This window comes from Peromyscus leucopus, chromosome 1 (assembly GCF_004664715.2).
Source record: "Peromyscus leucopus breed LL Stock chromosome 1, UCI_PerLeu_2.1, whole genome shotgun sequence".
NCBI classification, from domain to species: domain Eukaryota; kingdom Metazoa; phylum Chordata; class Mammalia; order Rodentia; family Cricetidae; genus Peromyscus; species Peromyscus leucopus.
Genome location: NC_051063.1, coordinates 102,391,196 through 102,415,483, shown reverse-complemented (window position 1 = coordinate 102,415,483; position 24,288 = coordinate 102,391,196). Strand labels below are relative to the sequence as shown.

Below are 24,288 nucleotides of genomic sequence, written 5' to 3'. Positions count from 1 at the left end.
CACCTTTGATCCCAGTACTTGGGAGGCAGAGTCAGTCGGATCTCTGTGAGTTCAAGGCCAGCTTGATTTACAGAGTGAGATCCAGGAGAGGCACCAAAACTACACTGAGAACTCTGTCTCAAACAAACACACAAAAATCAAAACAGAACTATTAGCAGGAACATTTGCAAACAGAATTCAACTTACCTGTCTCCATTTTCTGGATACTCAGATGGTGAAGCTAGATCTTCTGAATCATGATTAACAGGAGAAAAGAGATTGCTATTGTTAAGATTTTTCAAAACCAACTTCTTGATGCTCTTTCTAAAAATAGAGACCAAAAGAAATAGAAAAAATTAAAGTGCATACAAGTGTACTAAATATCTTAAAAACTTGGACCTCAAAAGGGCACTCTTATATACCCAAAACTCACCTAGTAAGTTGCATATAATTTTTTTTATTTTGTTTTTCCAGATACAGTTTCTCGTATAACAGTCCTGACTGTCCTGGAACTCACTTTCTTAGACCAGGCTGGCCTTGAACTCAGAGATCTACCTGCCTCCCTCTGCTGGGAGTGGGATTAAAGGGGTGTGGCACCACTGCATGATGCATATATAGATTTCTTAGTGGTGTGATCACATGATACAGTCTCAAACACATTGTACTTGTTTTGAACAATAAAGCTGAGAAGATACAGATTTAAGTGGAAAATATTCTTGAAGCTGAGTGTATGGCACACAATTTTAACCCCAGCACTCAAGAGGCAGTATACACTTTTAATCCCAACACTCCAGAGGCAGAGAGAGGTAGGCAATCTCTGGAGGTGGAGGTAAACCTGGTCTACATATTGAGTTCCAGGATAGCCTGGGCTACACAGAGAAACCTTATCAACTTAACACACACACACAAACACACACACACACACAAACACACACACACACACACAAACACACACACACTCTCTTTAAAAACAATAATGCATTCCCTCAAGGTTTCTATTTCAAGTTCCTACTTTGCATTTCCGCCCTGACTTCCCTCAATTATGGGAGTATAAACTGGCCAAATAAATCCTTACCTTTCCTAAAGTGCTTTTTGGTCAGCATTTTACAAGAGCAAAAGGATGGAAAGTAGGAAAGTATCAAGGCTGTTTGTCCTGCTTTATACTACTTTCCACGGTATTTTGCTGAGATAGGGTCTTTAACTTATCTTGGAGATAAGCAGACAGACAAGAAAAATGCCAGCAACTGTCCTGTCTCTACCACTACAATGGACAGGGTATAGACAAGGTCTTCTATGTATGGCTTCTTATGTGTGTGCTGAGCTTTGAGTTCAGGTCCTCATGCTTGTGCAGCAAATGGCCTTACCCACTCAGCCATCTCCCCAGTTGTCAACTCTATTTAAAGATTTGGGCCAGGCTGTGGTGATGCATGCTTTTAATCCAAGCACTTGGGAGGCAGAAGCAAGAAGATCTCTGAGTTTGAGGTCAGTCCTGTCTACAGAGCAAGTTTCAGGACAGCAAAAGCTTAGAAACCCTGTCTGCAAAAAACAAAACAAAACAACAACAAAAATGGTTTTAGTTTTATTTACTTTATGTGTATGATGTTTTGCCTGCACCGTGTGTGTGCCTGGTGCTCAAAGGCCAGAGAGCATTTCGGATCCTCTGGAACTAGAGCAAAGGATGGTTTGTGGGTGCTTAGAACTGAACTCAGGTCCCCCAAAAGAGCAGGAGCAACAAGTGCTGTGAACCACTGAGCTACTACTCTCTAGTCGCAGTCCCTGTACCCCTTTATATTTTGGTTTTTCTTTTTTTTTTTGGGGGGGGGGGGAGGTTTCAGACGAGAGTTTCTCCGTGTAGCCCTGGCTGTCTTGTAACTCACTCAAACCTCAAACTTCTGTCTCTGCCTCCCAAAGGCTGTGACTAAGGTACGCACCACTACCGCCTGGTCTATTTTTGCTTTTTTTTTTTTTTTTTTTTTTTTTTCCCGAGACAGGGTTTCTCTGTGTAGCTTTGCGCCTTTCCTGGGACTCACTTGGTAGCCCAGGCTGGCCTCGAACTCACAGAGATCCGCCTGGCTCTGCCTCCCGAGTGCTGGGATTAAAGGCATGCGCCACCAACGCCCGGCTATTTTTGCTTTTTGTAAGACAGTGTCTCTGTATCGCCCTTGCTGTCCTGGGAACTTGTTCTGTAGACCACTAGAGATCCACCTGCCTCTGCCTCCTGAGTGTTGGGACTAAAGGCGTACACCCCCTTACCCTGCTTTTCCTAACCCACATTTTTTTTATTTAGAGAATACTTTATTAGTTTTTGTAATCAAACCCACATAGATAAGACCTTACATATTTAATACAGTGCGTTACCCCTGTAAAAATGGAAAAAAAAAATAAGTTCAACATTTCTAGACCAATATGGCTGTTAATTTCTGTACAATGCCAACTCAACACGGTAAACTGGAATACTTTTTTCCAAAGTTGACAGCACAGCTAGTTTCCAAAAATTCAAATTATATATATATATATTTATATAAAAAGACCAATAATAGCAGTATATTATGCATCAATAGCAGCAACAGCTTTTCCAGGTTCTGCAGTCACTTGAACAAAATTGTAGAGATATCCAGCACACTCAATTAAAAAAAAAAAAAGAAAGTAAAAAACAAAACCCCAGAAAACAGCACAGTCCTGTTACTCTTGTGATACCTGGCACCATTTTTGTTTTTAAATTAGTTTCTCAATCATCATCTGGAAAGAAAATATTCTGAGCAACATCATTAAAAACAGCTCTGATAAAGCACAGTCACTACTATGCATCATAAAGTAGGTACAAGCTATTTTACATTCACAGAGGTATGATACAGTACTGTGCTACACCTATAATATTAGAGGATACAATTGAAAAGGCATTATTTGAGACTTAATTCTACTTTTCCAGCAGAGGGCCCAAAGGATGGTATTACAAGCTCTGTAAAGAAACACACTCTTAGGGGCTGGAGAGATGGCTCAGCGGTTAAGAGCACTGGCTGTTCTTCCAGAGGTCCTGAGTTCAATTCCCAGCAACCACATGGTGGCTCACAACCACCCATAATGAGATCTGGTGCCCTCTTCTGGCCTGTAGGCATACATGCAGGCAGAATACTGTATACATAATAAATAAATAAATCTTTAAAAAAAAAAAAAAGAAAGAAAGAAATAAACACACTCTTAGATAGGATTTCCTTTCACCTAGTGGCACAGTTCTAAGGATTCATTCTCTCATGAACTTCAGCTAAAAACCGTTATTAAAAAAAATGAAAGAATACCCCTAAAACAAAACCTTATAACCACTGGATTCATATGAAGATGACCTAGTGGAGACAAGCAAGACCTCACCTTACCAACACTTTATCAAATCTGTTATGCTTAAATGGTGAGACCTCCAAGGAAGGAAGGAGATGTCAAGTAGTGCTTCAAAGCTTCGGACCACAATCAAAACACAGCATCATTTTAAACAGAAGCAGAAGCCAAATGTTGCTCACTTGAATATACTCAAGAATGCTGACATCAGTATTTAATCATCTGCTCACTCATCCAGGAAGAAGGGGAGATCAGTTACTACTGTACTTTATTGTGTTCAACCAAATCACCATGTTACAAAAATAACAAGCTGCCGTAATAAAAAAATAAGGCTTCTCTATCCAGCACCAGTTAGCATCATTTTACTTTCAAGCCTAGAAATGCCACAGACATATCCAAAGAACACAAGGGAGCAAAAGAACCACAGCTGGTCTATCAACCCACATTTTTAAGATAAGGAGCTGTAATGCACCAGGTACTAGTGGCACATGCTTTTTATCTCTGTGAGTTCGAGGCCAGCCTGGTCTGGAGAGTGAGTTCCAGGACAGCCAAAGTTACACAGAGAAACCCCATCTAAAAAAAACTGAACAAACTTATCACCATTCATAAACAAAGAATTGTAAGTAATGAATTAAAAACAAACCCTAACCTTTTCTGATTAAAAAGCTACTGGCTTTTTCAAAACTGTTTGTGTGTCTGCCTGTGTCTATACAGCTACTATCTAAGAAGAAGCAACTCAGAAATGAAATGCCCTGTCTCCCGATACCAATAATCTGCTATGTAATTTTCCTCAGGTCCTTTCCCATCTCAGTACTCTTAAGATATCATTTATGTGGATTTTCCTATGCTTAGCAATAGTGCTTCCATTTTCTTGTCCTATCTTATTACTTTCTAATTATTATATTATTAGTTCTACATCTACAAATAACTCTTATGTGGGAAATCAAAAGAGATTCTTAACCTGATCTTTAACTTAAAAAAAAAAAAAATCTTTATTATACTGCTAGGGAATCCAAAGGCAGCCTTACACAAGCTAGGCAAGTGCTCTACTATTGAGCTAAATCTCTAGGCCTTGATTATTTGAGTTGTAAATACTGTAAATACAAAGGTGGTAATTTTACAAAACCAAAATAAAAAGATGAACATATAAAATTAGAATCACAGTCAAAATATTTATGTTAATGATATTACCTTAGGATAATTAAAATAGGTTTCAATGCTTAAATAACTATTGTTTAACAAAATAAACTCACTTGGGCATGAATGCTCCGTTGGCTAAGGATGGTTCATCATCATCCAGCCCATCAAAGAGATGTGATTTGGCTGTACCAGTTGTTTGCAAAGCCTTTGGCCTGACTCTGGTGGCAGGGCGAGGTGTAAGTTTATAATGAGTAGGTGTAGTAAGAGCCTTCTGAGCTGCTGGATTGGTTGGTTTCAGTCTCTGAAAAGGAAAAGAAAAGCATCAAGCCAATTTGATGTGAATGTTTACATCTGTAACCCTGGCAGCTGGCAGACTATGGTAGGACTATCATCTCTTCAAGGCTAGCCTTATTACACAGAGAGGCCAGACTTGACAGGTCTATTTGGCAAGGCACTGTTTCACTGTCTCAAAGAGAAGCATCAAAGATTATAGTTTATTTTAAATGTATGGCACTATTCTTTGTAACAGGAAAACAAGGCCAGGCCCAGTACTCACATCATACCCATCCAGCCCCCACTCCCTTTTATTCTCAAACAGGTCTAGACAGCTTGGTCTGCCTGGAACTTGCTATGTAGACCAGGATGTCCTTGAACTCAGAGAAACACTTGCCTCTGCCTCTCAAGTGTGAGGATTAAAGGCATACATTACCATGTTTGGCTTTCACACCTTTAATCTCAGCACTTAAGAGACAGAGTCAGGACTGCAAGTTGAGGGCAGACAAGGTTAACCAAATTTCAAATTTCATCTTTTCTTGAAGTATCAGTTCCCTTAAACCAAGGACACTAACACCGAATATCCTATGTGTATATATATGGAGCCCTGGGCCTGGCCTGGTTTTTCTGATTGTTAAGACTAGTGTCATACATTTGAAATATTTATCTTTATACAGAACTGGTATTTATTTACCCATCTTTCCAGTTCTCATTTCAATTGAGTTGTCAAACACCTTTAAAAAATTACTTCTCTTATTTTCTGAGTATATGTGTGAGCACACAAGTATATGTATGTGCACCAGGTTCACAAGCAGAAAACCGAGAAGGCCAGAAAGGGACACCGTGTCTCGGGGCTCTGCGAAAGCAGAAAGTGCTGCTCTAAATAACTGAGCCATCCCTACAACCTCTGATCTAACAGCCTTTAAAATGCAATTGATAAACTAGATTTGGAAAGTGCTTTATAAATGAAGACATACTAATACAACATTCTTAATATATTCTGTACATTTTCATCTTATGAGAAATTATCAGCCTGCCAGGCATGGTGGCACACGCCTTTAATCCCAGCACTTGGGAGGCAGAGGCAAGTGGATTTCTGAGAGTTCCAGGACAGCCAGGGATGCTACACAGAGGAACTCCGTCTTGAAAAAACAAAAACACCACCATCCCAGCCACCCCCCAAAAGAAAAATATCAGCTCACAATAGTTTAACTTTATAAAACACGCATGACAATATTTATACTTAAGAAAATATAACAAAAAAATCTTAAGATTTATAGAAATTGTTTCACATTAACTAAAACTTCATTCAAGAAAAAACGGTTAAGCACAATGAGACAAGTCTACAACCCCATGACTTAAAGTTGAAGGAAGGAGATCAGAAATGTAATTTTTACATTTAAAGACTAATTCCAGAACTTACAGTAGCAGAGGCAGGCATGGCTCTACAAGTTTGAAGCCAGCCAGACCAAGAGTAAGACGGTCACAGAACAGGACAAAAGGATGTCATAATTTATTCTCCTTCTAGAGAGGACCCTTCTCATGAACATTCTCAAGATGGTTTTTGTGATCTGGGCTGGTGAGATGACTAAGCAGGTAAAGGAACCTAAACCTGATGATTGGAGTTTGAATCCAGGAACCCACACAGCACAAAAAAAGAACCAACTCCTGAAAGCTATCCTTGGATACACAGGCACAACTGCAAATACACAAACACACATGTCCCCAAATGTGAACATACATGCTAATGCACACACAAAGACGTTTTTCATGACTTTTTGTAATTTAGTGCTTTTGCTTAGAATATCTTCATTTCTACATTAAACTTCAAGAGGAAACTATTACCGCCTTTGAAAAGTCTCATCAAATTCACACAACTATCTATACTATGCTTCTTATCCTATTTTAAAACTTCTGCTAGTTTTTGAGAGGTCTCATTATGTAGTCTTGGCCAGCCTGAAACGTACTTTCTAGATCAGACTGCTTCTGCTTCCTGAGTGTTCACAACAACACAAGGCATATATTTAAAAACTTTTAGCAACACTCTCATAACACAAAAGTTTGCCATTTAATGTATATAAAATTGTCCGAGTAATTTCTGTTGCTAAAATACCCTGACAAAAAGCAACTTAAGGCAGACAGGTTTGTTTTAGCTCACAATTTCAAATTGTAGTACATCAAGCTGGGAAGTCAAGGCAGGAACTTGAAGCAGCTAGTCACCTCATATCCACAATCAAGAACAGAGAGGAATAAATCCATGTATGTCTAGTATTCTTATACAGTCTAGGGCTCTAAACCAAGGAGTGATGCTGTCCACTTTTAGGCTATGTCTTTCCACATTAATTAAGGCAATAAAACAATCCCCTTGGTGGTTAAGTCTACAGATTTAAACTGATTAAGCAATCTCTCACTCAGACTCCAAGTGATGCCAGATTTTGGCAAGTTGACAAAACTAACGATTATAATAATTCAGTAAATTTTATAGTTTTTACAAGGTTGTATAACCATTATCACTATCTAATTCTAGCACATTTCCATCACTTCAAAGATACTCTGTACATTCCAATTCCTCCTCATCCCTTGTCAACCACAAATCCTCTCTCTCAATGAATTGTGATTTGTGGATCTATGAATATAAACAAATCATGTAGCCAACGTGCTGGCTTCTTTCTTGGTGTACTTTCAAGGTTCACCCATGTTCACCCATGTACTCTGTTCCTTTCAATGGATGACATGTCTATCATATAATATTCTGTTTGCTCACTTATCAAAAAATTAGTTCCTCTACTAATGCATCTACTATATTGAGCTACAGTAAACTTAAATTTTCAGGTCTGATCTCCCTTACTGGACAAGCTCCTAAAGTTCTTCCTCTTGCTTTGCATCCTTAGCATTAAACAGGATGCCTACCTTACCATATTTTTGCATCAGGTTGTCTGTAACACATAATATTCATCTAATTACAGCTTAGATTTACACAGTACTTTAAGAAGTACCCAGAGAGACTTTGGAGATGGCTCAATCAGTGAAGTGCTTGCCTTGCAAGAATGAAGATCTGAGTTTACCCCTAAAAGCCATGTTAGAAAAGCCTTCATCCCACTCTGGAAGAGTGGACACAGGAACACTCTTAAAGACATAGTAGAAACATGGTATGTACTCACTCATAAGTGGATTCTAGATATAAAATAAAGAACAATCAGACTACAACCCACAGAACCATGAAGGCTATATATATAGCATGGAGGTCCCTAGGTCGACTGTGGCTTATAATAAATTTCAGTTTTACTCAATTACTGAGCAAGCTTCAATGAAACATCTCACTATTAAGAATACATACTCTATCAAGCTGATAATAGAAAAATAAATAAATAATTTTAAATAAAAAAAGAAAAATTTGAAATATTAAACAAACAAACATTTTACTAAAGTAAAAAAAAAAAAGGGAGAACTAAGGACTCATCATTCCTCTCCATATTCTAGTCTTTCCCTTGTTTTATGTATTTTAAATGTTTTATCGGTGGATTCTGCTGGAGGATCCGATGCAGATAAGCACTGGAGGGCTCCTGTTGCAAATCACCCTCTGGAGCAATAGAAGGATCTTTCTACTAGCACGTGGAGGAGACCTGATCTAGTGTTGGTGTGGCCCCAGGTTTCTATTTATGTCTTTTCTCAGGACAATGAGGTTCCTCTTCCGATTCCTGAGCACTGAACATGCCCTGTGACTGCTGCTGAAGCCCAACATGACAGAGACCTAATGGGTCTTCATGAAAAAAATCTACCCTTCTGATGCCAATGGAGATTGAGAGCCCAATAAGGCCAGCTTTGGCAAGCATTAATGTAAGCCTAGGAACTGTAGCCATGAGATTGGATTCTCCAGAAGAGTTAAAGTCGTGCTGGGATCAAGAAAAATGGGCCTTGGCAGTTCCTGTTACTGGAGTTGTATCCATGCCAGTGGATGTCCACACACTCGAGAAGAGAATATGACATTGCTGCTGCTGCTGTTGCTGTTATAGCAATGGCGGTCACCGCTGCTACTGTTTCTGGGATTACCATTTCATAATTGCTTACTACAGCTAGCACAGTGGAGACCCTGGCAAAAAAAGTAGCTACCACAGTTAATCTTTCACTCTATTGGGCATGATAAATTTAATTCAGTAGTTATATACACCTTGATTGGCTTTGAAAATTATAAATTTATAAACTCAAGTTCCAGTTGCTTTTGGGATACTATCTTACAAGGACTCCAACGTACAGTACAGCTTGATAAGGAAGGGAATGGCTCAGTTGCCTTTAGCCTACTGGCTATGGGTGAGATAGGACCCCTGTGGGTCTTTTCTGTGTTGAACACACAGATTGCAAGCCCAGTGCCACTTTGAGATCTTTGGCAGCAATTAACTATGCAGCTCACACAGGATTGAGCCTGTATGATAATGAGTATTCAGAGACGGGTAATACCTGGAGGGCACTCACCAACCTAAGACAGAGCACCTGTGTGGCCTGGGCAGGCGTCTCCATGATGGGTAAGGTGACCTGCTGATGTCGAACGCAACCCAAGTCAGAAGCTCATTGTTTAATAAAAGGGGGACCTGCAGGGCCCTGGCCCCCATTTTTGGGTAACTGTTGCCTTGCTTGCAGACCTTGACATCCTCCCTATGCTAATTCCCTGCCAGGTTCCACCCTCCTGAATGCTTAAGGGAAGTTCCTTGTCTGTGTATCCTGAATAATGGGCGTTAACAGCTTAGATGAAAGATTGTAAAACATTAGTAGCCAACTTCTGCCCTCCCGGGTTCTCCCATTGTGCTGTAAGCATGTATTTAAGACCTTCTCCCTCCTTTAATAAATGACGTTCGGCATTTAAAATTGAAAAAAAAAATTATATATATATAACATATATACATATATATAACATATATACATACTGCGAATGTAATCTATGAATACCACAAATGTGATTAATATCATGAGTGTAATTAATGAATATCATGAGTGTAATTTAAAAAAAAAAAAAAAAGCCTTCATCCCACTCTGGAAAAGTGGACACAGGAGCACTCTTAACATCAGAACCAATGGCTATTCACCAAACCTTCCCCTCTACTTCTCACAAGTGTGAAATGTCAAAAGGCAGTGCTCTGGAGCTATCCATACTTTACTTGAAAATATCTGTTAGCTGAGGCCCCTTTGATAAATAAACTCATTTTTAGTTTCTCCTAAAAAGAATAAAAAATTACCTCTTCTTTCTTCTTAGGATCCGACATAGGATTCCGGAAGAGAGGGGAGTCTCCAAAGGGTGAGTATGTTAGACTATTGAGGTGCTGCTGGAGAACAGCCTGCTGGGCAGCAGAAGCATTTGGATCTGTCAAAGCTATTCAAAAAAGAAAAGGATGGGGGTGGGGAGTAAGTTCAATGATCCAATACATTAGTATCAGAGAACTCAATACTCTTTAAAGAAATGAAATCTTTAAATATTCAGACCCACTCAATGGTATTATTTAACAAGACAATGAGCAAACTAAAAGCACAAAACCATCAATTAAATAAAAGTAAGCAAAGATATGGAAAGCCATTTCATAAGAGACATTACATACAAAACTTCACTAACTAGTAATTAAATACATGTAAATTAAAATAGCCTAGACAGACTGCTTTGTACTTATCTGCCACTAGCACACATTACAAAACAGCTAAAGTTTTTGATCTCTAGAAACAAAGGTAGTTCTAGCTGGGACATGCTTATTTATAAAGCCCAGCATTCTACAGGCTGGAACACAATAATCAGGAGTTCAAGTCTAGTCTATACCACAAACCAAGTTCTAGGCTGGCCAGATAATTTAATTTTCTCTCAAAGCATAAATGAACATTTCCTACCAGGCAGTGGCATCACACTGGGGAGGCAGAGGTGGGCAGATCTCTGTGTGTTCAAGGCCAGCCTGGTCTACAAAGTGAGTTCTAGGACAGCCAGGGATATACAGAGAAACCCTGTCTCCAAAAACTAAACCAACCAACCAAAACAAAAAAGAACATTTCCCATCAGCCACAGAAAATTCAGAGGACTCGGAGGCAGAGCCAGGTGGATCTCTCTGAGTCTGACGCCAGTCTGGTCTACAGAGCGAGATCCAGGACAGGCACCAAAACTATACAGAGGAACCCTGTCTCAAAAAAACAAAAAAAAAAAAAAAGAAAAAAAAAAGAAAAGATTATAGATGGTCTTAATGTATAAAAATCTAGTGTATAAAAATGAAAAGTAAAACTAGTGTAGTATACTTCTGATAAAGAAACCAATTTCCACCAGGCGGTGGTGGCGCACACCTTTAATCCCAGCACTCGGGAGGCAGAGCCAGGCGGATCTCTGTGAGTTCGAGGCCAGCCTGGGCTACCAAGTGAGTTCCAGGAAAGGCGCAAAGTTACACAAAGAAACCCTGTCTTGAAAGGCCCCACCCCCAAAAACAACAACAAAAAAATCAATTTTCAAGAGAATCATTCCAAAAATACTTATCAAAGATTAAATCACCAATCATCTGAGAGACAAAAGTTTTCCTCTTACAAAGAAATAGGCTAAAGCCAGAATATAGTAAGAATGTATATTAAAAGAGTTCTCCTATCAAAACTCTAAGTTCTCATAATGGGGAAAATAAAACAGCAGCAGCAGCTACAGGAGCAACCACCACCACCACCATCACCATCAGAATAGGAAGTTCAGCATACAATCACACCATAGTAGATCCTACTTAGTCAAACAAATTGGTAAAACTGATGAATGCAGTCAGGCTTATGGCTCAAACCTGTAACCTTATCTATCAGTTGGAAGGCTTAAGGATTGCTATAAATTCGAGGCCACTTGGGATAAAGATAGACCCTGTCTGAAATACACATACAGCTACACAATGTAAAACAAGTTAAGACACTATTGATATTTAAGGAATAGTATAAATATGGTCAAGAATTTGAGACCCAGAGGAGATAATATTTAAAGAGCATACAGTAAGTCATCTGAATTCAGACAAGTCACTAAAACCAGAGTCAGTCATGGGGGCATGTCTGTAACTCCAGGTACTTGGAAGGCTAAAGAAGAAGGAGGGGTGAATCCAAGGTTAACCCAGGTAACATATTAAGATTCTGTCACAAACTAATAATTAAAAAAGGAAAGACTACATATAAACAAAAAATATATACAAGATATCTTCTGTAACATGGCATTACCAATAAACAAAACAGTATTATTGTGAGAAGTAAGGCAAGGAGACTAAGTTTCAGAAACAATGAACTTTTTCCTTTGGTACTGGGAATTGAAGTTAGGGTCTCATACATACTAGGCAAACACTACCAGGGTGCTATATTCCTTGCCCAAAAATTCTTGTTATTTTTACTCATCATTTTGTTACTTGACAATCACCTATCCCTTAAAGAAAATAATCTGATCTCTAAAAACTGACCTATGGGTCACACTAAGTGGACTTGCTCACAAGAATGAAAAAAAAAGGGGGGGGGGCTAGAAAGATAGAACAGCAGTTAAGAGAACTGGCTGTTTTTTTTCCAGAGGACCGGGTTCAGTTTGCAGTACCCACACAGTGGCTCTTAAGTGTATGTAACTACAGTTCCAGAGCATCTGACGTCTTCTTATGGCCACTACAGGCAGGAGGTATACAGAAATACATGCAAGCAAAACACCTACATACATAATTGCTTAAAAATCATTAACAACCCCCATGGGAGAACTTACCCTGTTGGAAGAGGATGGGAGTAGAGGGGGAAGGGGAGGAGCTGGAAGAGGGATGAGAGGGGAGTCTGTGGTTGGTATGTAAAACAAATAAAAAAGAAGGGGGGAAATCTTTAACAAACCCAAGCATATTAGGAAAATTTGCTTTACATTATAAATATGAAAATTTCTGTCTCAAATAAAGGTCTAAGGTCCAGAAAGAAGGTTCAGCAGTTAAGAGCACATGCTGGTCTTCCAAAGAACCAGAGTTCAGTTCCTAGCACCCATACTAGGCAGACCACAAATACCTGGAACTTCAGCTCCAGCAGATATGCCGCCTCTGGCCTACTTGAACATTCATACACACTTAGCATACACAGATACTGACTGATGACAGACAGACACACACATACACAGAGACAGACAGACACACACATACACACACACAGCTTAAAAATAAAATGTCTTAAAATAAAAGGTTGTGTATGGGGGATACGGGTAAATAGTTAAAAGCACTTGCTACTCTGTAAGAGAACTTGAGTTCAGTATCCAGCATCTACAGGGTGACTCACAACCATCTGTAATTCTATTTCCATGGAAACCAACAACCTCTTTTGACCTCTCCAGGCACCAGGCACACATATGGTATACATATATTCCATGCAGCCCAACATTCATACACATAAAATAAACAATTTTTTGAAGATAGAGAAGGAAGCTGACATGTGAGCAAAAATTAAGAGAACAAGTACTAGTGAAATTACTATTGGCATTATATTTTGGTCATAAGAATTTGAAAACATATCAAATAATTAAATTATGACCAAATTATTAAAGGGGTTGAGAAAACAACAAAATCAAGCCTTTCTAGTAACAGAAAAGAGACAAATGTTCTTTTTTCGGTTTTTCGTGAGAGGATTTCTCTGTAGCTCTGGCTGTCCTGGAACTTGTTCTTAGACCAGGCTGGCCTCAAACTCAAGAGATCCACATGCCCCTGCCTCTGCCTCCCGTGTACTGGGAAAAATAATTCTAGCACACCAATTCTGCTTGGAGTTAGGAAGTAAAAAAGCAACACTTGAGCAGGTTTTCTAAAGAGACAGGTTTAGTTAACAACAAACCAAATGAGGACACTGGACTAGAACCTATAGGGATACTCTCATGACAAAACTGAAGATAAGGCCCCTGACCAATAATGGCTGACTATAATAATCTAGCACCTTTTAATTAAGACGTTTTTGATACAAAGGTAGACATTCTAAATGCTAATAGAATTATTTTTAATGGGCAATAATATACAACTGTGATATAAAGCCCTTGAATCAAGAGTCAACTGTAGTCATGCATGCCTAACATTCCAAGCACTGGGCAGGTAGAGGCAAGGAGGATCAGGAGTTCAAGGCCAGTCTCTAATACAATATAAGCTACATACGATCATCTCAAAAGTAGGGGGGGTAGGGGGAACAAAACACCAGATTTGATCAAGCAGGACTAAAATAGGACAGAAATATAAATGTACAGTCCACATGCAGAGGCCAGGAATATAACTTGGCTGGCAGTGTCTATTTTGCATAGAGTTCTTGGTCTGATTGATCCCTACACTACAATATTAAAGGGGTTGAGTGGCATACTCCTGTAATCCAAGTACTGGGGTTTGGAAGCTGGAGGATCACTTTATAAACTACCCACTGTCATTCTGCTAACTTCCCTGATACTCAACAGACTACAGTGTCATAGAGCATAAAAAACGAAATAAGCCCATGGAAAGAACAAAATCAACTATTGAGAGAAATGGCATTATCCACTAACTGAGAATTCACATTCTATCATTTAGGGAACTTTCGAATACCTGTTTTCAGACTAGAAATTATGTAATGAAAGATGCTGGTAAATACAAACACAAAGTTGCCAGTTAGGTTTTAAGTATTTTATTTTTAAATATGAATGCATAAGATCATGAAGCAGGATCAAAATTAAAACAATCCTAATGAATTAAGGAACAAAAGATATCTGAAAATTTTGGTATCAATAAGCAAACCCAAAGTTTGAAGAAAAATCAATGTCTAAAACCAGATGCTTGAAAAGAGAAGCATTCAAGAAGTCCTTGGGGTTCCTTTGTTCTTTTGAGATAGAAACCTATGTAACTGAGGTTGGTTCTGAATTTGCTATGCAGCTGAGAAATACCTTAAATTCTTGATCCTTATGCCTCCTCAAGTGCCACTTACAAGTGGGTGCCACTATGCCTAGCTTTCAAATTATTTTTAACAAAAACAGTAAGTTACAAGCCACATCAACGATCAATATACAAAAATATGAAGACAAGGAGCCATAGAGTTGGCTCACCAGTTAAGAGTACTTGTTGCTCTTGCAGAGAGGACCCTGATTCAATTCCCAGCACTCATGTGACAACTCAAAACTGTAACTCCAAGTGCCAGGGGATCCGATGCCCTCTTCTGATTTCCTTGTGCACTTGATGTACTTACATACATGCAAGCAAAATATTCATCCACATAAAATTACATCTAAAAACTTTAAATACATTTATATACATGAAAAGAAGAAAGGGTAAAAGAGAAGACTAGGGAAGGGCACTGATAACCCGTTCAATAAAGGAAATTCAAGAAACTACCACCTAGTTGACAGAATTAGTACACACAGCTTAAATATATAATGATCTCAAGATGTAATTCAAGTATTATGACTAAACAATTCATGAATTTAGTCATATAAACTCATTCCTGGCAAGGCATGGTGACATATGCCTTTATCCCAGTACTCGGGAGGCAAAAGCAGGCCAGGTCTACAGAGTGAGTTCTAGGACAGCCAGGGATACACACAGAAACACTGTTAAAAAAAAAAAAAAAAAAAAAAAAAAAAAACACCACCACGGCACACGCCTTTAATCTCAGCACTTGGGAGGCAGGAGCAAGTGGATCTCTGTGAGTTCGAGGCCAGCCTAGGCTATAAAGTGAGTTCCAGGACAGGCTCCAAAGCTGCACAGAGAAATCCTGTCTCAGGGTGGGGAACAACAAAAAACCCCAAAAGAACAAAACCAAAACCAAACTTCCTTTCTAGGGCTAGAGAGACAGTTCAGCAGTTAAGAGTACTGGCTCTTCTTACAGAGGACTCAGGTTTGGTTCTCAGCACCCACAGGGTATCGCACGACTATCTTCAATTGCAGGGAATCTGATGACCTTTTATGGCTTCCACAAACACCAGGAGCATACAAGGTGCACAGGTACATGCAAACCAAACATTCATACACATAAAATTATAAAATCTTTTTTAAAAAAAATCCAACTCATTTCTTTCCATCTCACACGATTAATACCAGGTGATACTAGGTTTTTATTTCCAGTGATACACAGTTTAAATAGATATTTAAAGTAAACTAAGAATTTTTTTCTCTTAGAAATAAGGTAGAAGATACAGTAAAAACTAGGGAAGCACATTCACATGAATGAAGTACATAAAATATCTCAACAGATAAAAGTAAAAGCTTAGGAGATTTAGCAAGTATAGAACATTAACACTGGGGGAATAAACAAAACAGACAGAGGAGACAGGTAAGTTTCTACTTTAACAAGTAAAATTTACTTATGTTAAAACAAAACACAGAAATACAAGCATATTACTTAGTGAAACAAACTTCATCATATGCTAGATAAATTTAAAATTTCTAAGGGAGACCAATCCTAGGCATGAGGAGATAAAGAAGACTAGAATCTAAATCCTTCCATATTACATAGCTATTTAATGATGTGCACATGCACACTGCTTTAGTAAGGATGGGACAGTAGAAAATCAAGTCAGCAAGCTAAGTATTAGCAAGAAATAAACTGTAAAGCCTTCTAAAGTGACTCACACTTACCTACTGGGGCCTGGGGGGCGCCAAAGCCCAAAATGGCTGTCGTAGTATTAAATCCAGGGGCCCCAAAGGCTCCTGTACCAAGAGGCCCTCCAATCTTAGGTTGGTTGTTTCCAAACAAAGATGCCTGTCCAGCACCAAGAGCTATGGAGACAAGAGGAAAGAACAAGTGCCACAGAAGATCCTTTGACTATTGTGCCAGAGGTCAGTTACTTAAAGATATAATACATTTGGAAGCTTCATCATGACCAGTCATTTCAAGAAAAGAGCTAATGTGGTAAATGCTGACTTCATACTAGGCACTGGGCTGGGTACAGTAGAGGCAAAACCATGGTTCATTAGTTCCCTCAACTACAACATGTGACAATAATGGATAGCTTAAGATATTTTCCTAATTATTAAAATGAATAAACATTCTCATTACATTTCCAAGAAGCATGGTATCTATCAGATACACAAAGTATTAATAAATATACCTAAAATAGGAACTATTATCCCATTTTAGAAGAGTTACAAACGCTGTGATAGAAAGGAGGGTCAAAGCCAGCTCTATCTGACAGAATAACCGAGACATTAACTACCACTCTACTAAAAGAGATTTTCAAATAAAAAAAAAAAAATCCCTGTGTATTTTAGTATTTACAAACCAAAATACTTAAGTGACCAAATCATAATGTCAACTTAAAAAAATTATTTTTATGTGTATGTGTGTTTTGCCTGCCATGCATATCTATGCACCCCATGTAAGTCTAGTGCTCATGGAAGCTGAAAGAGGTATCAAATCCCATGCAATAGTAGAGAGCTGCCAGGTAGGTGCTGAGAATCAAACTCAGGTCTTCTCGAAGACCAGGCAGTGCTCTTAACCACTGAGCCATCTCTTCAGCCCCAATGTTAACATTTTAAGCTGTCATATAAGCCAAACTACAGGAAATCAAATTATCTCCTTTGAATAGTCAAAAAAGAGTAGTACTTTTAATTATATATCTCCTGAAACCAGCTTTAACTAAACAAACTTGTTTTTCTTCAAAATGCCAAATGTCTCATAATGTAAGAACTAAACATATTCAAGTTTTAACACAAACTAGACTGGCTGGAATAAGAGCTCATTCCTCTACCTAAATCCTAGAATTACAGATATGCACCAGCACTATTAAAAACAACAACAACAAATATATATGGAGCTAGTGAGATGGCTCAGTGGTTAAGAGCACTTGCTGCTCTTATAGAGAACCCAGGCTTGACTCCAGTACCCACATGATGACTTCTAACAGTCTGTAACTCCACTTCCAGGAAATGTGAAGCCCTCTTCATGATTTTCGCAGGTACCAAGCATACACACAATGCACATACATATATGCAGGCAAAACACTCATACACATAAAGTTACAAATAGATCTTGAAAATTCTTAATGTAGCAGAGAAATTATTTTCTATTTATTATTGTCTAGTGTCTCAGTCTTGGGAACTAAATTCTTCTTAGAGAAAGACTGGTTACCTAAACTTAAGAATTAAAAAACAAAAACAAAAACAAACAAAAAATCCAAAACAAAAGACAAAATCCAAAGGCCCATGTACTTCTGCTAAGGAATGAGTTTGAATCTCCATCACTCAAAATGAAAATTGCAAATGACATCCATTTAGCTCATGTTCTCCCTACAAATAGTATTTATTGAGGTCTATAGTGTTAGTTTACGTATAATACTGTGAAATGCACAGTTCAAATTTAAGAACACGTTCTTCTTAAAGCTCAAGGTCTGTTTTAGTAAATATAATAGTCATGGAATCTCTACAATGTTGCTTGATAACTCTCAAAATCCTAATTTCCATATATGATCTATTGTTACTAAAGTTAGAAGTGTAAAATTCTTTACTGATTTTGTCTTTTAGTTTATTCATACAGACAAGGCATGAAGAAGGAAAATATAGCAACAAAAATGTGATCTGTAGACTATAAATAATAATTGTCAAGACAAAATATTAAAAGTTAAACTATTAAAATGTGGAATTAAGGGATATCAGAGAAAAAAGGTACAGAACATTTATTATTATTTTTTTAATTACAAGGCATTTATTTATTTATTTAGTGCCCATTGGGGTTTTGCCATGGGTATCAGATCCCCTGGAACTGGAATTACAGACAGTTGTGAGCTGCCATGTGGGTGCTAGGAATTGAACCCAGGTCCTCTGGAAGAGCAGTCAGTGAACGCTCTTAACCACTGAGCTATCTGTCCAGCCTGGGTACAGAACAATTTAAAAGCTGTACTAAAGGCAAAGACACTGGTAATCACAGTCTTCAAGATCCAGAACCCAAACAGAAATGTAATCATGTAAGAATAAAACTCAAATATGAGAAAAATATGTAAATAAAATTAAATGTCAATGACCTACTCTGGTGATGGGATGGCCAAACACCCTAATAGTTGTGCCATAAACCCCATCCAAGGACTGAGGAATCTGGATGCAGACATCCACGGCTAGGCCCCCGGTGGAGCGCTGCGAGTCTAATTAGTTAGTGAGAAAGAGGAGGGTTTATATGAGCGAGAATTGTTGAAACCAAGGTTGGATAAAGCACAGGGACAAATAACCAAATGAATGGAAACACATGAACTATGAACCAATAGCTGAGGAGCCCCCAACTGGATGAGGCCCTCTGGATAAGTGAGACAGTTGATTAGCTTGATCTGTTTGGGAGGCATCCAGGCAGTAGGAAAGGGTCCTATACTCAGTGCATGAGTTAGCTGTTTGAAACCTGGGACTTATGCAGGGATGCTTGGCTCAATCTGGGAGGAGGGGACTGGACTTGCCTGGACTGAGTCTATCAGGTCAATCCCAGTCCTCGGGGGAGACCTTGATCTGGAGGGAGTGGGAATGGGGGGTGTGCTGGGGGAAGGGGAGGGGGCAGGAAGGGAGAGAACAAGGGAATCTGTAGCTATTATGTAGAACTGAATAGTATTGTAAAATAAAAAAAAAAAAGGAAAAAAAATTAAATGTCAAACAAAAAGACGTGAATGGAAATATAGTTTTGTGACTTTATAATGGTCATTTTGCAGAAACTATACTTCTATCTGTGAGCTTGAAGGTTTTCTCGGGTAATGCTATCAAGATGACACTCCTGTGGGATGCTCAACTGCAGGCACACATGCATGTTCTGAACATGCTTAAAGTAATCAAGGAAAAGCTATGATGTTCGGCAGGCTAACTGTATTAAACACAAATTTTCAACTGATGATACAATCAAGATGTGACCAAATTTATAAGTCAATGGACAACTAACTGCATGGGTAAACAAAATTCTCACCCAAGTCTTAGGTTTATACTCATAGACTCTTTGGACTTAAAACCACCCTTGGTAGTAGCACACATTTGTAATCTAGTACTCAAAGGCCAAAGCAGACAGCAAATTTAAGCCCAGATGTGCTACAAGAGATACTGTTTAAAAACAACAACAAAAACTAGCTGGGAATGCAGCTCAGCTGATAGAACATTTGTAATGTATATGAAACCCTAGGATGAATCTCACAGCACCACATAAACAGTGTGCAATAGCACAGGCTTGTCATTTACACTTGGAGGAGAAAGCTAGATGATCAGAACTTCAGGGTTATCCTTGTTTGGCTACATAGAAAGTGTTATGCTAGTCAGGAGTACATAAGACTACCTCAAAATAAAACTAAAACCTTTTGTGTTTATATCTGTATAAACATAAATTTTCTTCAAAAAGCTGCCTGCTGTGAAATAATGCTTTTGTACACTGGTTTAATAAAACGCTGATTGGCCAGTAGCCAGGCAAGAAGTATAGGCAGGATAAGCAGACAAGGAGAATTCTGGGAAGAGGAAGGCTGAGTCAGGAGACGCCAGTCAGCCATTCACGGAGCAGCATGTAATAGCACAAGGGGTAAAGCCATAAAACACGTGGTGACATATAGATTTAATAAAAATGGGCTAAGTTTTAAGTGTAAGAGCTAGTCAGTGGTAGGCCTGAGCTAATGGCCGAGCAGTTTTAATTAATATAAGCCTCTGTGTGTTTATTTGGGTCTGAGCAGCTGCGGACTAGGCTGGAGACAGAAAATTTTCGGCTACAGTCCCCTTTAATTTGCTGATACCAAAGCTATTACTAACTAGAGGATTAGAAGGAAATATTGATGTACACTGTTCTTTGTGTTCTGGGATCATGTTCTCTCCCCCTCCCACTCTCTCTCTTTCACACACACACCACAAAAAATAACCATTTTTTTTCTAGTTTTTAATATAAATTTTGTCATGTTAAAAAGTTCAAGGGTGGGCCCGGCGGTGGTGGCAGTGCACACCTTTAATCCCAGCCCTTGAGAGGCAGAGCCAGGTGGATCTCTGTGAGTTCAAGGCCAGCCTGGGCTATAGAGTTCCAGGAAAGGCTCCAAAGCTAAGCAGAGAAACACTGTCTCAAAAAATTAATTCAAGGGTGTGAGGGGTGGGGTGTGGCATACATAAGGTCCTGGCTTCAATACATGGCACTGCAAAAAGAAAAGGAAAAAATGTAGCCTTTGGCACACGCCTTTAACCCCAGCAGTCAGAATGGCAGAGGCAGGTGAATCTCTAAGTTTCAGAACAAGCTCCAGGACAGGCAGGCTACACAGAGAAACCTTGTCTCAAAAAACCAAAATCAATCAATCAGTCAATCACAGGTCACAGGGCATGGTGATGCCCGCCTTTAATCACAGAATTCCAAAGGAAGAGAAAGGCTGGCAGATCTCTGAGTCCAAGGCCACCCTGGTGTTCTAAGACAGCCAGGGCTACAAAGAGACCTTGTCTCAAAAAAAAAAAAAACAAAAAAAAAAAAAACAATAAAAAGAAGCTGAGCAGTGGTGGTGGTGCAAGCCTTTTAATCCCAGCCCTTGGGAGGTAGAGGCAGAGGCAGGAGGATCTCTATGAGTTCAAGGCCAGCCTGGTCTACAGAGCAAGTTACAGAAGAGCCAGCCAGGGCTACATAAAGAAACCCTATTTAAAAAAAAAAAATTCAAAGCTGGTTTGTTGTGGTAGCACACATCTTCAGCACCAGCAAAAAAACTGGACTTTGAATGAGATAACTAAAAATAGCCAAATTAACACAGAGCAGAGGCATGAGCATAGATTTTAAAAGCCTTCATAAGGCCCAGTATGGTGGAGCATGGCTTAAATCCTAGCAACTAGGAGATAGAGGCAGATAGATCTCTGTGAGTTTGAGGCCAGCCTGGTCTATTCGGGGAGTTGCAAGATAGCTAGGGCTACTCAGTAAGACCCTGTCTCAAAAATAATTAATTAAAATAAATTAAAATTGAAAGCTAAAGGCCTGCCTGGGATAAAAGCTCAGTTGCTTGCCCAGCATGAGAAAGACCTTGGTTTAATCTCCAACACCCATAATGCATACTACCCAGGAATCTAAGGCATTATTGCTTGAGTCCAGAAGTTCAAGATCAGTCCAGGAAAAAATAGTAACACACACACACACAAACCAAGGCTACATAAAATTCTACCATACTGCCATTAGAAGCCATAATATATACATAATAATAAGCATAATTTATTAAAAATATGCCATGATCAAATATATGGAACAGCGAGATTCAAATAACCAATAGGCTCACATAAAGATTGCTACTTTCATCACTAATCATTGGAATATACCAATTTCTACTACCACATAGGCAAAAATGAAGAAGTCCAATAAGGTCTCTAGAGAGATGTCTTAGCTATTACAAATACTGGCTGCACTTCCAGACGTCCAAGGTTCGGTTCCCAGCACCTAAATGGCAGCTAACAACCATATGTAACTCCAGTTCCAAGGGATCTGGCACAAGTGTCCTCTTCAGGCCTCTGTGGGCAAGTGCATGCACAGACATACAGGCAAGCAAAACACTCATCCACAAAAAAAAAAAAAAAAAGAATCTTTAAAAAAAGAAAAGACCCAATAAGCTCATGTGATAGGATATACCTATAGTAGTCTCAGCTACCTGACTAGAAGGATTCCAAGCCTAGGAGTTTGTAACCATGTTTTCAAAAAATACAGAAAGGACCATGGATAAGACACAGCTAAAAGGAAAGGAAGGTTCCATTTCAAAAAGAAAAAGCCAAACAATACAGAAAAGGTATGGAAAAATGAACATATCAAACAATGTAAAAACTAATGCAAAATGGCACTGTTTTTGAAAGACAAATCAACAAGATCAACTAATAATAATGTATACCTTCTGAATGGCAATTGTCTAAATTTATTCTTATGTGCAATGGTGTTTTTATCTGTATGTATGTCTGTGTGAGGGTATTAGATTTCCCTGAAACTGGAGTAACAGAGTTGTGAGCTGTATGTGGGTGCTGGGAATTGAACACTGGTCCTCTGGAAGAGCAGTCATGCTCTTAACTGCTGAGCCATCTCTCCAGTTCCCTAGATAGCAATTTTAATCTTACTTATTAACTATATAGTAACACAAATACAAAATTATTTAACAAAAAATTTCATTGAGGAGATTTGCTATTAACAGTAAACAACACAACTACTGATGGTAGTGGAAAGTTAGATTGTGATATATATGGCAAATGTAGAACACAGCTTTGTGTTCATACACACATACACTCAAATATTAAAGCCAATATTTGAAATGAAATCTGTACACATGGACCAAAACAAAATAAGCTGATAAAAAAAAAAAAAAAAGAAATACAATGAGATACAAAGTATAGCACACATCCCAAAACTTCAGGAAAGTTTTAGTTATTATCTTACTATGTACAGTAATTTTCAGTTAATTCCCTTAAATCCTGGTTGCAGCTCAAGACAACAATGTGTAACAATGCCATCTCAGTCTTTGGTCTAAGCTAACCCACGAGTATTCTTCCCTTAGAGATCCTTACACTCAAGTCTCATTTTTCCTCAATAAATCTACATTTCCTCTGCTATAAAAACAAAATCTAAAACAAAAGCCACTCATGGAGGAATGGAACAGGGGAGTAGGGGTGGATCCACGGGAAAGCGTTTTCCTACCCTGTATATGATCTTGGCTTCAATCCTCAGCAGGGCAAAATATCTCAAGTAAGGTTCAACTAAAAATGCCACTAAAATCCCTAGACATAAAATACTCATGTACAAATGTATATAAGCAACCATGTTTGAAAAAGTACAAAAGGGGATACAGACAAGTTCAAGTCTAAACAGCTGATTACTTCATGGTATTTCTGAATTGTAAAAATATTTAATAACATTTATTTTAAAAAGGTTAGCTGAGTATGGGTATGCACAATTTTAATCCCAAAACTTAGGAGACAGAGACAGGTAAATCTCTGTGAGTTTGAAGCCAGTCTGGTCTACATATCGAGTTCTTGGTCATCCAGAGCTACATAGTGAGACTCTGCCTCAAAGAACAAGGAAAAAAAAAGGTTAACAGTTCAAATGAATATAAAAGAAATGTCTACTAAGGAGATGACAAAGGAAAAACCATACCACAAAAGCAAACAAAACAAAAACCGGCAGTAGAAGCAGAGATTGTGAAAGTAAGTAATTCTGCAAATAATTATCCCAAGATGCGAGAACTAGGCAAAGGAAGCAAATATGTATGGTTAAACCATATTTGATTGTATATTTAGAAGTAACCACCGTAACAACAGCCCTTGCCCAAGTTCCTGAAGACAGATAGAAAGACCAATATTTTAAATGTACTGAAAAATAACTATAGCCAGGTGGCAGTGGCGCACACCTTTAATCCCAGCACTTGGGAGGCAGAGCCAAGAGGATCTCTGTGAGTTTGAGGCCAGCCTGGTCTACAGAGTGAGATCCAGGACAGACACCAAAACTACATGGAAAAACTGTCTCAAAAAAAAAAAAAGGAGGAAAAGAGATGAAAGATAAAAAACTGAAAGGTACGTACAAACCTTGTAAAACTGCAGAACATTTTTGTTAATAGCCATATGAACAATTCCAAGTCTAAATTATTCATATAAAGTTAAGACAGAAGGATTTAAAAGTTACTATCACTACTAATAAATCTTACATTTTAAACTA

At 38.6% G+C, this 24,288-nt stretch overlaps 1 protein-coding gene across 1 annotated transcript in view; it reads right to left on the bottom strand.

Annotated features, from left to right (window-relative positions):
• The window catches only part of Nup98 (nucleoporin 98 and 96 precursor), a 98,689-nt gene that overhangs the window by 44,368 nt on the left and 30,033 nt on the right, over positions 1–24,288 (bottom strand). Inside the window, 4 exon segments of the mRNA XM_028889159.2 lie at positions 187–303; positions 4,563–4,750; positions 9,951–10,084; positions 16,284–16,424. Coding sequence (XP_028744992.1) covers positions 187–303; positions 4,563–4,750; positions 9,951–10,084; positions 16,284–16,424 — 580 coding nt within the window.